Source organism: Aulostomus chinensis, chromosome 9 (assembly GCF_037954235.1).
Source record: "Aulostomus chinensis isolate RoL2024-O1b breed Wild chromosome 9, RoL_Achi_v1.0, whole genome shotgun sequence".
NCBI lineage: Eukaryota > Metazoa > Chordata > Actinopteri > Syngnathiformes > Aulostomidae > Aulostomus > Aulostomus chinensis.
The window spans coordinates 24,912,721-24,931,569 of NC_141328.1; the positions used below are offsets into that span (position 1 = coordinate 24,912,721).

The following is an 18,849-nucleotide window of genomic DNA, read 5'->3' on the forward strand; positions in this document are numbered from 1 at the left end:
GATGGTGAGTAAGTGTCAGAATAATGAGAAGGGATTGAGCTCTAAGGCGTTGCCTCAAGGCTCAAACTGATGCAAACTCTCTGAAACTCTTTGGCGAACGAATGTAAGATGTGGCAGGGATGAGTGGAATAATTTTCAGTCATGCCTTCTGGTGATCAAACATGAGCAGCTACACGCTACACCAGTCACCTTGGCGTGCAATACACAGGCCAAGAACATTGAGGGAGGATGTCGTTTCGGTGGCATTATGGCTAACTGGCTTGACCTAAGGATCCAAAGCAAATATACGTCTGACAAAGTTTTAAAGGGTTTAGAATTCAACATCAGCACACTTAAGTTGACTTGTCACCCATTTTAAAATCTACGTGGGAGCAAAGAAATCATGTTGAAGGCAGATTCTGATGGCGCGACCAACACTAAGCACCCTGGAGCAGTGAAAGCAAAATGATGAAAAAGGGCCCCATCAGGGGAGTGCACTGATCCAGACTCCTAACAGGAAGTTGACTGCACAATGCTGCAGGACAGAGATGGAGGTCATTATGAAAGCGTCTTTAAAAGAAATAGGTCGCCTCCACTCATATCTGTCACCTGCTGCCAGATGGTGATAATGTGCAGCCTTTTTTTTTTTTTTCGAAGGCTTCTCCGACAACACAAGGCTCTGCTTCGTAGTACGAGTGAAAGGCAGAGGGAGCTGTTTTGGAGGCTGAAATAACAACTAATCTCCAATTCAATACTAGCTGACAGCAAATGAATTCATCCAGCCTACCTCAGCATGCATAAACAGGCAAATGGGGAGTCAGCTGTGGGGGAGGTATCGGCCGTTTGTGAGGTCCCAAATCCATTCGTTTCAGCTCAGGGTTTTATGCATCAAATAAAAAAAAAAAAGCCAATCTTGCTTTTGAAAGCATCTTTCCCCTCTGCCCAGGCCGATAAGGTACACCTTTTAGGTCTCTCTTTAAGGGACGACGAATATTACTCCAAAGTTTCTTTCAGGCAAGATATAGGTTTGATAACATCTCATCTAAATGCTTGAAATATTTCTGGGAACTTTTTTTTGAACTGAGGTGGAGAGGAGTTACAATAGAAAATGGAGACACATATTTGCGATTCCAGAAATACACTGAACAGATTTGAAATATATATATTAAAAAAAAAAAAAAAAAAAAAAAAAGACCATGAATTCCAACCTTCACAAAATGTTCCGGTACTACTATGACTTTAAGCAAGAGTCTTGCGTGCTGCTGATCGGTTAATGAATGTAATTACGTTTTCAACAACATAGTCTGTAAGGAGAGGAATGCGGCCAATATTGCCAACCAATATCCAACCATGTCACATCCTCCTCGAGTTAATCAAAACTAGTGCATTTGAAATTCAATAACACCTCTCGTAGTGCAGTATCCAATGGCACGTTCACTGGGGAAACACATAATTGATTAATTCCAAGTCCACATGTGAGAACGGCAAATTAAAGCAATTTTTTGGTGGTTGTTCTCTCTATTGACTGTCTACATAAACGGGGAAACATATTGCTTCTCAGAATGTCATTTTTCATCTAATGGTAGTAATGTGCCCACCTTTTCCTCCTCCAGATTGGTGCGATGCTTATTTGTCACTCACCAGCTACTACGTTCCACATTAATGGAAACATTCATCACAGTGTAAAAACCGCAATGTTTACAACCATCGTAACTTTGAGAAAGCCCGATTTGGTTACGAGTGATTTTGCTTGTTACCTGCAGCAAGTCCAAAGTGTTTATTGTTGTGTGCAGAGTTAAAAATGAGTCTTTCCCCACACAACAAATTTTTTCCATTGCACACATTATACACATAGGGATGAAAGACTCTTGTATATTTAAATGAAGTAATGAATATTTTAAAAGGAGCAGTGTAAGCAGGAGGACTCCAACATTTGTGGATGGATTTTAATGAAATCTGACTGAATGAAGGAACTTTCTAATTAATCCAGAACAACATCTGATTCCTTCATATTGTACTTCCTAATTCTTTCGGTATTTTTTTAATGGAACAAACTGATTTATAAACTTTGTAAATATTTCTTATACAGCATATCCCCAGCAGGACATATTTTGTTTACATTTATAATAACTGCACAGTCTGAATTAAAACATACATGTGGACATTTATGTTTGTTTCTATTGCCAAAAAAAAACTTAAGTTGATGCAAAAAGGAGGAAATCACAACTAAGATAAAGAAAACATTAAATGATCAAACCAGGAAATTGCAAATATTGACTTTGAACCAGACGCCTGCAGATGAATGTTGACAATGCAGCACTGTGGCAGTAAGGTTATTGAATTATTAAATAAATATGGAAAGGCATTTTTCCTTTTATATGCAGAGGCCCTGGAAGAACCATCCAGAAACCATTCATGTTTAGTGATTTTGGGGACATTTTACATACAAAAGAGAAGTTATTGAATATTTTTGAAGCCTTTCAAAGGGCTGCACTTTGTACTTGATCCCCGCGCGCTCGCCTCTCAGCCAGCTGAGACCAATGTCGTCTGTCCAATTCAGACGACGGTACATTTTGATGAAAATGAGATTGTGGGTTGTTGTCTTCTTCGCCGCTGCAGGAAAATAAAAGATGTTTGTGTTCTAACAACAGAAACTAGCATGATTTCACAAGAGAAACACGCTACTTGTTTTAACAGATCATCAAGCAATCTCATTATAAATGATTTTGTTTCATCCGAAATCTTGTCTGAAAATATTTTCAGTATGTATCTTCAAATGTTAATATACCACCCAGCTGTGGGATGAACCCAGGCAACCCACTACGTGTGTGAGAATATATTGATGCTGAAAATAAATGTGAAATACTATACTAGAAAGAGCTGCTATTGCTTGTTTGATGATGTATTTGCTAAAAAATAAGACACAGTACATTATAATGATCTACAATTAAACCTCCCTTTATATAAAAACACATTTCAAATGGATGATGTCTCATCCCAGGAGGAAGGAAAATACAACTAGCAATGGGAGGAAAATTCATCTTCGCATAGTGAACTTCAAAGACGCAATCAAGTCCTTGCTTAAGGATTCTTAAAAGGCTTTGCCATGTTTTGATGAATCAATGAGGTAAGTCAATATTTGAAACTCCAGCCGTCTCAGAGAGGCACACGTGAGGGATGCCGAGCATGAGCAAAGTATAAGTAATTCTAGGAGATTATAATGCTGGCGAGAAGAAACAGCCCATCATTTCTGCTGGCATCACCAAGACATGAATCTCTTTGCAGTCTTAATCTTTAAAAAGTTATCTGGAAAAAAAAAACAAAAAAAAACCCTCAAACATCTCATATTCATTTATTTAGACTGACTGTGTTTTGGAAGGAATTTGTCACATAACAGGTCTGCAGTAGAAAAGCCACAAGGGTCACAAAGCGTGTGATGATTTGTGCCATGACAAACCACTTCATACACACAATAAAAGCTCATTCCAGCTTTGTTGATTCTGATGGCAAATACAGTCTGAAATGAGTAATAATAGTCCCATTCATATCACTCCAGTTTCAACAAGGCTTTTTTTTTTATTTTAGTCAACTTAAATATCAAGACCTGATGCCAAAAAAATACCTCTGAAACTGAAATATTGTTCAAACAATAACTCTGAATTATTCTACAAGCACAAAACATCTGATTGCTCATTATCACAATACAATCATGTGGGATTTGTTCCCAGTTTGGTCTCCAGTGTGGTTAAATTGTAGCTTTTCAATGCCGAATGAAGATGTTACTACGACTCCTCTCATTAGGGTAGTACATTCATGAATTTATAGTTTGCAAAGGATTTACGGTATAGGCAAGCAGTCATAAGAGAAAAAAATGTATAGAAAAATTCACAACGTGGTTTATTTCCCTTAGTTCCTCGAACAACTACTTCCATGCACATGTTGTAGTAAATCTGTTTCAAATAACGTGATGTGCTGTTAATTGAATAGAAATTCAATTTTCTCTCTACTTCACTACTTTCTGAAGTGAACTAGGTAATACACTTTGTGCTGTGCTGACAGTATAACAAAATCACTTCTGCCACATGAAGACTGTTGATCCAGTGCCAGAGTTGGCTTCCTGTGCAAAGGTTAGCCTTATCTATATTGGTCAAATCACATCCAGCCCTGCCTGAATGCCTCCAGTGCTCCCTTCCTTTCCACCTCACTCACTCATTCACACAAACACACGTAGAGTGCACGCCCCTGCCTCGGGCCGTTCTGTCCCCCAGGGCGGAATAAGGGAGAGCTGGTTAACTCTCAATGAACTCGCTAAGGGAGCGACTTCCCCTTGGCACCTCTGCTCTCCCACACAGCCAATGCCTAGTGGATAACCAACCTAGAGGCACCTATCTAACACCATGACACCTTGCTTTCTCCAGACAGTATTGTGCCTCTGAATACTAAAATGCTATTCGTGTCTTTCTGAGAACAGAGAGGCTTTCAGGGTCTATCGTTATAGTGTGCCTCGCTCGCCTTGCGAGTAGAGGACATGTAATGTAACCCCATGCTGAATATTAATGCTTGGGTTTCCAACTGTCAGCCTCAAGAATGCAGGGCAAGGGCTTTGCAACACAGTGCTTTTCAAATACAATTTGTTTTGTGCTCTTTTGTTGAGCGCTAATTTGCGTTTGACTAGATAACTCTGTATGATCCGTGGTGATCTGCACCTCATGATTGCAAGAGTAAATTTTGTGGATGAGAACGCCAACCGCAGAGTTGAATTGTCTCCTTGAAGCTGTTTGTCTGAGATCAAATCTCTGTAAGATTTGTGGCAGGATTTCCACTGATGTTGAAGACATTATTCGTCTGTGTATTTAACGGATTGCCTAAGGACACAATATGTGATCCAGACTTGTGGTGTAGATTCTAATCCCGTAGTGAGTCACAGTTCCCTAAGGAAAGCTTCATTAGACGTCCTCTGATGTGTATTGGATTTAGTGATAAGTGGAGCTAATTGCCATGTAGGCAAATTTAGGGTGGCGACGTGCTGTTGTGCGCTTGAAACAAGGCACATGCACAAACAAATACACACAGTGACAAGAACACACACTAATTATTTTAGGTCCCAGCTGTGAGGAGGGGGGGGGGGGGGGGGCTGCTGCTCATTTGAAGCAAGGCAACATGAAAGATTACTCATTCTTCAAGAATCTGTGCTCATGCGACAAAGCCCTTATTCATCTTGTTCTCATCTTCATATTCTGACATTATGAAGTGAACTAGCATTTGACCCGCAACATCTTGCAAGGGAAGCAAATTAGGCATCCCATTAAAAACCAGATCAATGACAAGATTTCAGTCCTGCTACCAGTGCAATCTCAATTAAGGCAAACAATTGAGGTGCTCTTTAAAATGAATGACTCCACATTTCAAGGATGTCTTTCAAAGATGGAAACCTTGTTCATTCTAGTCCAACTTGACTCACTGCCCGGGAAAAAAAAGAAGAGATAAGAGCTACGAACAACTGAAGGAATGTTGGTGTGCTGCCTTGAGCTGCCAATGAAAAGACGACGACATGGACCTCACATTTGTAGTACTGGTGGGAAGCTTTGGGCGCCCGTTGCCATAAAACCTTTTACTTTCAAGTCCCATCTGTTCTGTATGCCAAGGAGCCATCATAAAAAGAAATCTATGAATAACAATTCCAAGCCAGTGTGCTAACAACGTTAAAAAAAAGAAGAAAAAAAAAAAGAGAGAAAAAGTGCATGTTTGGGAGGCTTACCTGCCAGAGACTCAGCCAATGACAGCAGCAATGTAAGTTTCCATAGCAACTCCATTTTAATGGTCTCAGGTCAATAAAAGCTCACATCCAATCACAGGTGTGTAGAATTCCTTCTTTGTCCTTTCCAGCACGTTCACCGTTCTTCTGTCAAATGAAAAGAAAATGAGGCAGGAAAGCCATTAGACATTCAGAGCCGCTGGTCAACGCTTCGTCAGATCTTGTGCTACTTCAGAAGGACGGTAATTGTCCGTGTTTGCAAGGCAATGACTTTTTATGATTCAAAACACAAGAGAATGGTAAGAAAATCACATCCTGAGGATTAAAATCTTTGCAGATAATATTTAAGCTTTGTAAACACGTTTCAGGTCAAGGTGACATTTAATATTAACTCTGTTCTGAAATGCAGATGCTGTGGTAGTCTGGGCATAATGTAAATCTGCTCATCAAGAAACTACTTGTGCAGAGGGATTTGTCCAAGAAAAAAGAAGAAAAAAAACACAGAGTTCACTTAAGTGTGCTTAACATTGCATAATGAGAACCATGTCTGCCGAAGAGAAAATAAAAGGCATTTCTTGCTTGTGCTGAAACCTGCTGAGACAAAACAAAAAGCTGGCTGGTTGTCAGACACATGTAATGAAGCGCTGTCCTGGCTCCTCAAATTCTCCTGAGCTGGAGAGATAATGTATTTCTGACATAAGGAGCTGATTGCACGCAGCACAAAACCATTTTCAGTCCTCTGGAAAACACACACACAATTGATTTTCTCCAGGATTAAACCATAATTTATCCCTGATTAGACTTGAATAAAGTCGCCCACCCCTTAACTGAAGAAAAAAAAAAAAAAAAAGTTGTGAAATGATAATTAGACGCATTCTTCCCGTCACTGATAAAGAGTGCTTTATTTATGTGTGTCGAAATACTTAAGTGTATTAACAGTTATGATCCTTTCTGATAGAGCAGCAGATACATGTTTGCATATGGATGAAGAGAGGAAATCAGCCATCGTGTTTGCTCAAAATGACTCTCCCTGGTACATTTAACTGAATGATGGCACACAATCGGCATTCTGAAATAATAAGAGGAGGGGGGAAGAAAAAAAACACAAAAAAACAGACAACTGAAATATTTCACTTTCATAGTTCCTGTTATCTTTACACTTCTTATCTTTGTGCCACTGAGAGGCATAACAGAGCACACCGACTCCTCTGTGAATATCAACTGCTTTCTTGACACATTCGCCTACACAACTCCTTTCCTTTACCCCATAAATCTCATTATGGAGATTGGGTTTTAGAGTCATCTTAGTTCCAACTTATCTTGCCGTTATTAGCTTGCAAATGTCATGAGTAAATGTTGGCTTTTAATAATACAACAGAGAGACTTCAAATCCCTTTTTGTGCTCCTGGATATTTTTGGAGTGCTCCTCCTTTGAGGGAATAATTGTGAGAGATTCGCTGAATAAATTATTCCCCACACATTGTGTTTAAAAGTCAAAAGCCTAGAAATTTGACAAAAAACTTTAACAATTCAACTTCTTACTATGAGGTGTGACTATCCTAAGAGTATCCAACATTTATGCATATTGAACAAACTAACAAGAGTTATTCTGAGCATTCGAAATATTGAGACATCCCATTCATAAAAGCAGGAATCCGTTAGCCTCTGACAGCAATCTCTTGAGCTCTATTACTCAGCAAGCCCTGAGACATGAGACATCAGACAGGGGGGTTAGTTAGGGGGATAAAAGAAGCCTTTTGATCCGAAGGAGCACGGCACAAAGATGATAGCTAGGGGAGTCAGGGAGTGTCCATGGTAGTAGTTGACTTCCTCCTCAGCACAAATTAATTACCTTTGTGACCTTAAGTGACAGTGACAAGACCGATGACTTACTTTCATCCATCATTGATTCTCTCATTTGTTTGCCGTATGAGATGCAAGTTAATGACCAGACAGGCTTTCAGAACTTTCAAGTTCCACTCGCTTTCATGTCTCTGGTTAAAAAAAAGAAAAAAAGAAAAAGAAAAAGAAAATGGTTGAAAAACAGAACATGAACAACACTGCGATGACTAAACATTTCATGACCCAATTTGTAGAAACTTGACTAAATGCAGGACAGCGGCGATGATATTCAGTCTCTCCTTTTCACAAAAGCAGATGACATAAATGGCAAAAAGATCCGTCTGAATGCAATAAATGACAGCCATTTCCATATTTTATTTTCTAGCTGGGTAATAATTTTACCACTTCTGACTCCGTGATTGCATTCTGTATACAACATTATCCCTGTGAAGGGCTTAGCAATGAAACTGTCATTTCAGCTAACGTGCTTAAACAAACTTGCCAGTTAGAGGGAATACAAATGTGTCTGCCAAATTCAAAAACTTCAAACATCATGATGGCGGGACTCCTATGAAGCTATCAATATTACTGGACTTCGTCTCTTTGAAAATGACTAATGTAAAAGCAGCCCCCGAAAACACACACATTTGCTCATTCGACCTTGTTAAATGTGAGCCTCATTAACTTTCTATTGTTTTTAATAGTGAATCAACTCTCTGCACACCACACAAAACCGCCACTCAGGGGTGTGGAAGAAGAAATTCAGCTACTACAATACAGATTTTCTTGTTTTTAATTCTTTTATAACATCTTCAATCTATTTTCTTAATTCTTGAATCGATATATCAGAACTAAAAAGAGGAAAATTAGCCTTGATTTCTTAATTTGCATTTCTTTGTTTGACGGGGTCTTTGTGCCTCTACGTAGCACAAACATCATCACCAGCAATTTCCTTTTTTTTTGGAAATCAGAATCCCTCCAACCAGAAGGCCACATAGAATACAAACATAAACAATCAAAGTCTGTACTCCCAACGTCCAAAAACAGCCCCTCTAGTAACACAAGGAACTTCATCAAGATGCACTCAAATCAAATCATCCATTAAGACTGAAAACAGGTGATTTATGGAAACCAAAACCCTCTTCCAACCATTTCATGTGGAATTCGATCAAAATTTGGTCGTGGCAAGTCCAGGAAAAAAACAAAACAACAACACTAATATCCAATGGCCTCTGTCGCACAAGCGGTTAGGACACAGAACCGGAATCAGAAACGGAACGGGGCGCAATCTCGTTAAGTGGACGCCGGGTCAATCTGTACCTACATGTGTGTACCTGCTCCTGAGTGAGCGTCGCCGTCCTCAGAGCAAACTGAACGCTATACTGATCCACTTGAGTTGACGGCGAGCCACCTGCGAACCGGGTCTGTTTATCGGTTTTGTGAAGCGATCCGGATCGACCGAACCTTCCGGTGTCGCTGGGTGCTGGTTCGTGGTGTCATTTTTTTGGGCAACAAGTTACAGAAATGCTCGGTTATCGCTGCTTGTTCACCTCAGAAAGGCTCGCTAGTTAACTTCTTTTAGACTTCTTGAAAATAGCGACAAGCTCACTGACCCTCAACTTGCACCACCTAGAGGCGGGAATATGAAATGCAATTAATGAAGTCCGGAGAGAAAAAGGGAATCGCAGAGAGGGGAATGCGTACAATGTAGGGTAACGTCCTTTTTTCCAGAAAAAATGTCCTGTTTTTTTTTTTTTTTTGGGGGGGGGGGGTTGTAATATGACAATTTTCTATCCATACAGAGAGAGGCATACATTAAATGTACTGAAATTACGAGGCATCTATGAGTAAACTTTGAGTGTCATTTGAGAATCTCATGGTTGGATCGAGTGTCCTGTTTTTCAGTGATCAAAATAATGGTCACCCTGGCCCAGTTGATCTAATCACATGAAATCAGAGGGTGTACAGCAGTGTGACAGCAGAAATCTAAGCAGAATATACAACTCTGCACTTCATTTCAATTGAATTTGGAGGAAATTCTGCTGCTTTGAGGAAAACGTCCGAGCCGCACAGACAAAGCACTCGTCCAAATTTCAGAGTTGTCAAAATGACACCTCCTTTTTCCCCACTTCTTCCTTGACAGCAGCACCAGCTGGAGTTGATAAACCACAGATTGTAGTTCAGTCAGCAGCAGAAGCTGACAGTGATGGCAGTTGATTCGACCTTCTCCACTACAACCGATCTCTCTGCCGCCATCAATTTTTCAGAGCTCAAAAAAACAAGTATTAATAGAAGGGTGCTCCTGGTGGTTGAAGAGTCCAGATGAAGATAAAATTCACGCTAAAATGCATGAGCACCCTGCACACACGTGTTCCCTCTCTCTCTCTCTCTCTCTCCCCTCACACACCCTCGAGTTCTGAATCATGAATGAGAGCAGACTCCCACTCTCTGCAGAAACGAGACAAGACTGGGGGGGGGGGGGGGGGGGGATGGTATACAATGCTGCAACTTTAATCACCTGAGCTGTGACTTCACTTGATCTGCAGACACCCGCCCCATCAGTGTTTTCCCCGCATGAGGGTCTTCTCCGATTACGAGTGCCTCCAGTTATTTAAAATTCATTTCCTGTTAGCACTTGAGTTGCACTAGTAAGAAATGTGAATTTTCCTCCTCCTAATTTTGCATACTTTAATTCACCGCACACATGAACCAATGATCTACCAGGCAGCTCTGTGGAAGAGTGGCAGAGATAATGATTTCAATTCCTAAACAGATGATTGTATTTTACCGTTATGTGGCTTTTTAACTTTTCACTACATCAAACACACAGAGGCACAAGCAATTAACAGCTAATTAAAGTTTGTTCTGTGCTACTTCTTTCAGTTTTTTTTTGTTTTTTTTTTTACAATAAAGTTGTTAGGCTGCACGGTGGTGCAGTGGTCAGCACTGTCGCCTCACAGCAAGAAGGTTCCGGGTTCGAGTCCCGGCTCGGGCGCGGGATCTTTCTGTGTGGAGTTTGCATGTTCTCCCCGTGCCTGTGTGGGTTCTCTCTGTGTACTCCGGCTTCCTCCCACCGTCCAAAGACATGCAATTTGGGGACTTGGCTGATTGGATACTCTAAATTAACCGTAGGTATGAATGTGAGTGTGACTGGTTGTTCGTCTCTGTATGTTGGCCCTGCGATGGACTGGCGACCTGTCCAGGGTGAACCCCGCCTCTCGCCCGTTGATGCTGGGATAGGCTCCAGCCCCCCCGCGATCCTTACTAGTAAGGAATAAGCGGAAGACGACGATGGAATAAAGCTGTTATTTTGAGGGTCTAAATGTTTTCTTTCTCATCACTTAACTGGCTCTTGCTCTATCTCCAATAGGTGAACTCATACACCATGTTTGAAGCCTCCTTCGCTATTTTAAAATGAAAACAACCCGCGCCTCCAAAGCTATTTAGAAGACGCTCACTTCTGCTGATATCGACTGTAAACACTGAACTCAGGGGTACTTTTTTCAAACTACACAGAGATAATAAAGCCACATAAACCTGCACTTCTTCCTGCCAATCTTGCTCTTCAAGAATCTCTGTTGCAACCAATATGCTCAAAACTTTCTTGAACTGAAAGCTTTTTCGTGAGCCAACTTATTTCTTCTTCCCCACAAATGGCGCACCGTGGGAGTTAAGGAAGTGCCAATGTATTCCCTAGCCAAGATTCTACCTCAAATAGTGGCACAAGACAAAGAGACTAATAGTGTTTTGATGTAAGCACACAAGCCGCAGGCATGACATAACACATGCCAGCTTCCTCCATTTCTCCAGACAGGGGCGCTCCAACGACAGTGCTCGTCCCCAGTTCCCCCGTGACGAGAGCGGCATAATTTCTTGAAAGGTTCGGCCCTGCCAAGAATATGTAATCGTTGACAATGCACCATTGTAGAGCCAGGAAATTCAGTAGGAAAGAATATTTTTTGAGCATTATTGATTAAAATGGTTAGGTCTCAAGCACTGAACTCATTATAAAAAAATCATAAAGTAAGAATTGGATGTCAGGGAATTGATAAGTGAATGCAACTTCTTTATTTTATAGGAAAGAACCGAGACGCAATGACCTAGATTAGAATCACTCCAATTAGGCGCCTGCAGCAAGCATGTGTTTGTCTTGTAATAAGAGTTTCTGGCCCGTGTTTTCCTTTTTAGATTAACACATAAAGCTGCTTTACATCAAATGTCTTTTAAGTCGTTATCGTTGAATGAGCCTTGCCGTAATAACAGACTGAAGAAGCTGTCGGTGGTGTTATTTGCTGAAGAAACGCTTGGATACAAATACGTCCACATGAAAAGCTCGAGAACAGTGTTCAACAGGAAGATTTTTTTTAATCACTTGCCAATTTCGTCAGCGAATGAACACTTTCACTGATCCTGATACGGAATGTTTTGCTGTATTATCATGTGACAACAGAGGGAAGACGGAACAAACTGTGTGTAAATGATGCAAAACAGCATTCTTGCATGTCAAATATGGTACGAACGAAAGCCACAATTCAGGTTAATTGGGGTGTGGCTGTAGGAGGTAGCGATCCATGGGGAGTGTCTTGTCCGGCGTAGATGGGGGTCAGCGCATCTTCTGTGTGGATAGCCAAGAGCAGTGGCGCTGTATGTCACCTTTATATTGCTGCTAATGGTGTCACAGAATAAAACGTGTTTTATCCACCCCGGCAAACCATCCATCCATCCATTGTCTTCCGCTTATTCCTGTTAAGAGTCGCGGGGGGCTGGAGCCTATCCCAGCGGCTACGGGCGAGAGTACACCCTGGACAGGTCCATGGCAGGGCCAACACATATAGACAGACAACCATTCACACTCACGTTCCTACCTACGGTCAATTTAGAGTCTCCAATCAGCCTTGTCCCCAATTGCATGTCTTTGGACGGTGGAAAGAAGCCGGAGTACCCGGAGAGAACCCACGCAGAAACAGGGAGAACATGCAGACTCCACACAGAAAGATACCGTGCCCGAGCCGGGACTTGAACCCTCAACTTTCTTGCTGTGAGACGACAGCGCTGACCACTGCACCACCGTGCTGCCTCACCCCGGCAAACCAATATCTTTTTTACGTATACTCTGTTTTAGCAACATTTATGCCATTTTTGCAACATTTGTGCTATTTTTGCTAGGCATACTATGCGCTGCATTCTGAAATCTGCTGCGTCTCTTTCAGAATCAGTCTGCTGGAAGAAAAGGGCTCTGTGACAGCAAAAGTAAAGTGACAAGAATCTTACTAATATAATGTACATGTAAATGAATAATGATATTTTTCCCTTTGGTTGTTCAAATACATGTTGTACAAGTACAAGGCTGAGCGTCAAGAGCTACACGGAAGATGCGCTGAGTCACATCTACTGGAGTCAAGACCCTCACGATGGATGGCAAGCTCATACAGCACAGAATCATTCTGTCTATTCTATCCTTTCTTATGTTTTATGATTTTTTTTATGTACAAATGACATACTATCATATTCTATTTGCACATATTACATTTCCAGAAGATAACTTTGAAGACATGAAAAATGAATGTAAAAGGTTCCCAAGTCTAGGTGTTTTTTATATATATATCAGGATATGAGTTATATATTGAACACCTCTGTAAAAACCTTCAACCTCCTCTGTGAAACCTTCAGAATATCAAAAAATAAGAATAAAGCTGAAAAGTTAGGTGTCTAAGTGCTACTGGAGAGATTTCTGGCTCAGAGGGAGAGAAAAAACATAAAGAAAACTTTTTCTTTAAATTTGATTCAGTAAGCCCAAAGCATATACATAAAAAAAAAACACTTTTTATTTTAACGATCCTACTACTTTATATAAATGCAGGTCAGGAGAGTGACGCCGGTGTCACCACAGGGCTTCACACCGTCTTCCACCCCAAGTTTACATCATCAACTTCCAATTAAAACATTAATCAAAACACAGAAGTGACCAGCTGCAACAGAAATGAACACTCGCGGTTACGGTTAGTTTTAACGGATATGAACAGGTAAAAAAAGACTGGCAACTTGGTCACATAGGGCGAGCCGCGCCAGCCGGTGTAGAGAAGGCAGGACGCTCACAGTGGCAAGGGGGCAGTGCTCGTTGTTGAGCCCTGAAGAAGGAGCGGCCACTGTGCTGTTAGTTGAAGAGCTGCAGGTGACTGGCTGCAACTTCTACTTCTCAGCGAGGTAACTGACTATTCTCCCTCTGCCCTGCTGATTCTCAGACTCACACCTGTTGTAGCATCAAATCAAGTAACTGTTCCTCACAAAATGATGGAAAAGGCCAATTATTGCCTGTCTGCTTTGTAAAAACAGTTTCTTCATCTGACCTCAGATGTACGGAAACGCTAGCGAACGACAATGCTGCTACCGCCAGTAACTGGTAACTAAGACGGTTGAAACTGCAGCGCCCAATTGCAAAGACATATATAAGAAAATGACGCAACACCTCAACTCACATTAAGCAAATTGCACTTCAGGATTGGGGTATCTAGTGATCAACGGGTCGAGCTCACCCATTGCTCCTCTCCACATCCATCGTCTCCCACAAATAAGTTGCTAAAAGATACTGGTGGGAAAACGCCAAGCGCAAGCCAAGAGACCAAAGCACTGCTCGGGTCTAACTTATATAATGTAACTGTTAATAGTTGAGCTCATCGCCACCAGGAAAATCTCTCTACTTCTTATTGTATATGGAGTTTGCGTCTGTGGACTCATGCTCTTCAATCAGAGCATCACGCACGGACGAGCTCTATCTATTTTTAGCCATCTCCTTCAGCTCCCTCAGCTAGCTCAAATATGGATGAATAACTCTTCTGAACTTTCTAAATGTTATCAAACTAAATCAATTAAAATTCTGTGAGTGTAGTGAGTCATTTGCTAATAATGTTTTGCTGCAGGTTTTTTTTTTTTTTTTTTTAAATCTCATTGTGCGATGACGTGGTCCTCGCGGCAATTAAACATAGAGTCTCCATAGAAACAGCTCGTAAAACACAGGAATCTGAGCCAATGCAGCAGAATAAAAAACCTTCTATGTGCCGCTAACAGAGCGTACCGCTAATGGAACGCACCACTAATGAAGCGCACCGCTCATGAAGCGCACCGCTAACTGAGTGTGCTGCTAACGGAACATACCACAAACAGAACGCACCGCTAACGGAATGCAAATTTAATGCATTTAGAATATCCAATGTATGTAAAGTGTAACAAGTCATTGCAGGTTGTTGCAGAGTCTATGACGCAATGTTCTACACAGCAGCTTTAAGTATCTAATTTGCAATTCAAAAAGAGAAACATGTTCTTTACTACAGGAATTAAAAAAAAAGTAGGATCCCATCCAGCCACATGGACCCTGTTTGGTGTTGCTGCTGATAAACCTGTGTAAAGCTGCAATAACAAATCTGTATATTTTGGACAAATTAAATAATACATTCACATTCTGCAGGTTTACTGTCCCAAACTGTACTGTTTTCCTCGTATCTAACTCTACATTTAGAAACCTTGGTGGGCTGCTGCTTCGTTGTTATTCAAAAGCAAGAGAAAGCAAACTGATAGATATTCCTGCAGGAGGCATGAGGTTCGTCCTACTACCTGCAGGCCTACGCTGGAAAAATGCCAGCCCCTAATGCACGTGATTGCCCTGCATCGATTCAAGCCTTATTAGAGCGGTTTCTACACTCAGCATGCAGACCAGGCTCCTCTCCGTTAGGTGCTATGAACTTCTTGTTCCACCCTCTTTCTGAGACTGTGACATCATCAGAAAGGGGTCCATCTGCAAGCACACTCCCCCAAGGAGATGTGGAGTGGCTCTGGATTTCCAACCAGGTTGATACAAAAGGTGAGAGGAGCAACCAGCACGGCGAAGGCGTGCTAGTGTGCAGGGGACTGCACCCAACAGGCATGACAAGAGAACGTCCAGATGGCACCAATCGACTTAAAACTTGTGCTATTGAAACACTACAAGCAGACAGGTAATGTGTTGTTTCAGGGAAGTGTGATCAATCATCCAAAAAAAAAAAACCCAAAAAACACCTGATTTATTGAATAGAATGATCATTCTGAACAAGACGGACTCATCTCAGACACATGCACTTGATTTTCTGGAGAATTTCCAACCGAGTCACAGTCTGAAGTACTTTGGGCCGAATCTGAATGACAATCAAGCAAAGCTCAGCGCAATCACAGCCGGGAAGAGATGATGAACTCAGCTCAATCCCCTGTTGATCACCGACAACCAATCACTTCTGTCAGAGCTTTCAATGAGCTGGGATTGATAGCTGGACTTGAGCCCTCAGGAAAAAAAAAAAATGATGTAAGTAAATGCCACGGCAATTACAGGACATCGATAATATTATTACATCTCGTGTTGAAAATGTACGACTGACCTATAAACTGATAAATCCAGATTACTGGGCTGCTGGTGTGTCTGTAATTGACGAGGCACAGAATGCCATGACATGTTTCACTACACGCTGCACGTTCTGATCAGCCTTTGCACTGCTGGACAATACAAAATGGGAGGGAAAAAAACAAGCTTTGTGTAAAACATAATTTTTTAAGGGGGGGGGGATTTCCTTCGAAGACAGAAGAAGTGGAAGTTTTATTTTGTCTCTGCTGGATAAAAATTCATAATGACGGGAACTGACTAATAAAGAGCAAAGAATGGGTTAAGAGCAATGAAGGCAAAGAGAGAAAAGCAAATGTGAGTAATTATTTACCTGAGTTGGTCCCCTGTGGTGTGTGTGGATGTTTATCCCTTCTCGGATATCCATGTTACACCGCGCATCCTCAGCCCCTCAGCAGCCCCGCTGCTCTCCGTCGACGGCGGCGGTGAAGTTGGTTCCTTCCAGCGCAGATGTCGCTCTCGGAGAAACTCCGACGGTGCCGCTCGCTCTCTACACCGCCGCTTCCATCGCTCCGCGCCGCTACGGCAGCCAGGCGGTCCGCTATCCAACAGTCCTGTTCGCAACCCCCCTCCCTCGCCCGCTTCCACGCACCGACCCCGCTGTGGGTGCTTCTTAGCTGGTCTGCAATATGTGGACTTTTACATTTTAGGCTGTGGAAGTGTCCGCGGTACCTCTGACGTCGACGTCCAGCTCTTGCAGAGGATGAGGACTGTGGGTGACTGCGCGCGCGGCGGCGGCGGCGGTGGCACGCGGGACATCAGGAGCGTCTCAGTAGTTGTGTGTTTCTCAAGAATACTGCAGCTTCACACCACCATCCCTCAAACACACTGTACATTATGAATGAAGGGGCTTTTTTTGTTGTTTTGTTTTGAAACCAGCCACTAGAAAGCAGGAAGGCAGACTGTCCTGATCTGTTTTAAAGAGTCTAGATAAAAGGAAACTCAAACATTTACAGCAAAAAAGAGAGAGGATACAGTGGGGACTTGGGGGGGGGGGGGGGATGCCTGTTTGTTTGCCTGAAGTCTTGAGACACTTTCAATGCACAAAACCTTAACAACTACTTTTTTTTTCACTACACTAAAAGATTGTTTCCCCTTTTCTCCCCCAAAAAGAATCCCTGCTCCTGAGGTTATTTTTTTCATTGCAAGTAATAAAAAAAATTGTGTGAAAATGCACGAAGCATATTCTCTTTAAACAAAAATCAGACCAGAATGGGCCTCATTCCTCCCAGCTAAATTTATTCTTTTAGGACAACACAGTTGTACTTTTTTGCCCTCATATTTACTGTGCACCTCTTGTATCCTTTAAGTGTTTGTAAGCCTGGGTGATTGCCAGTTACAAGAGGTACACTGTCAGAGCCAAGAGCATGGAGGGACTAATATCCATCTGGCTTTGCTTTTTGCCTGTAAGAATGAATTGAGGGCTAAGCAAAAAAAAAAAAAAAGAAAAGTCCCATAGTATAGCACTTTTACATTTGCTCCAAATACTTGTCGCAGGTTTCACTCCTGCTGCCTCCAAAGTCTGACGTTGTCTAGCTTGGCATATGTTTGATGTGAGACTTTTTGTGTCAGTGACTGACATGTTAAATCATCTTACACGTGTGTTAATAGCAACAGGATCAATCTGCAAGTCTGAAGCTCCGCTGGTTGTCACACAGAGAAGCGATGAGTAAGCCAACAACTCTTTCGCAAGCAACGTGCGATCTTGATAATATTTCTGCCTATCCCCTCCCACAAACTCAACACAAGGTTTGAATCTGAATTAGGAAAAGAAAAGAAAAAATTTGGTGCCTGAACTACAGTAACGTGTTTCTCAGTTTGCAACCATCATTACTGCTACTGCACCAAACTCAGCAGACTGGCAGCTCATAACATTTCAGCAGTCAGAACTTGTTATATGCACCATGCCTCTGGCCCATAATCCACTCCTAATGTTGAGTGGGATTTAAGAGAATCTACTTCTGTTTGAGCCAGTGTTAGAGTGATAATTACAGAAGAAATTAATGAAGGCCCCGCTGAGCCTTTGGAAGGGAAAAAGAAAAAAGAATGTTTGGATTAACCTACCGAATGAACATTTAGTATTCGTTAGCCACCCATGCACACTGCTAATAATGGCACATCAAAGCTCCAAGGAACACTTAATATTATAGCCACCCTAAACACAAATATCTGCTGCTGGGCGAGAGTATTTCATTAATTCTTTAATGCTCTAGACTGGAGGGAAATTCTCTTATCATTTCACTCTGATTCTTTCTGCCACAGAAAAACGAACTGAATTTTACATAGTGCAGTTTTACTTATTTCCCTTTGCTCTCCTTGGGGAATACTACCGCATGTGTCTACGTGACAATGAGCTTTTCATTGTTGTTTTTGGAAAATGTCATTTTAAATACACGAATTACATTTGTCCCTGCGGCAGTAAACGAGATGCTAAAATGAGCATCTTGTCACTGCTGCCAGGAGCCTGAAAGACGAGCGTTTTCAGGGCCACGTCTCAGAGAGCAAGGGAGGTATTTTCTGCAGGTGTCACACCGCCACAGTCTCTTCTCGATGGATATGAAACCCTGGTCTTAAATAAAACAGCACCCTTAATCGCAATTTGCTTTCACGACTACACACTCAACAAAAGCGTAAACACAACACTTTTATTTTCCCAGGTATTTTGTTCTGTATTGTTGATCTCTGGGTAAAACTGTTGCTTTTTTTTTTCAGTTGCATGTCAAGGTCCTTTTTATATCTGCTTCTGATTCCTCATCAAAAAAAAAAATCCCTCTCCACATCATCACTAGTTTGCATCTGCCAAATTCTAGTCTGACTAATTGACAGCAGCAACCTTAACATAATCAAAAGT

At 41.7% G+C, this 18,849-nt stretch overlaps 1 protein-coding gene across 6 annotated transcripts in view; it reads right to left on the minus strand.

Moving 5' to 3' along the window:
- cntn3a.1 (contactin 3a, tandem duplicate 1) overlaps positions 1-16,821 on the minus strand; it is an 86,328-nt gene extending 69,507 nt beyond the window's left edge. For 2 of the 6 annotated variants that reach the window (XM_086214494.1, XM_086214499.1), the window contains exons 1-3: positions 8,901-9,150; positions 7,628-7,728; positions 5,738-5,881 (exon numbers count right to left, since the gene is read on the minus strand). In XM_086214494.1, the coding sequence (XP_086070620.1) occupies positions 5,738-5,792 (55 nt within the window). In that variant the 5' untranslated portion in view covers positions 5,793-5,881; positions 7,628-7,728; positions 8,901-9,150. Of the gene's footprint in view, positions 1-5,737; positions 5,882-7,627; positions 7,729-8,900; positions 9,151-16,311 lie in introns of those variants that run through there. The other 4 variants (XM_086214497.1, XM_086214495.1, XM_086214496.1 and 1 more) reach the window with 4 other exon arrangements.
- Positions 16,822-18,849: the final 2,028 nt, after the last annotated feature.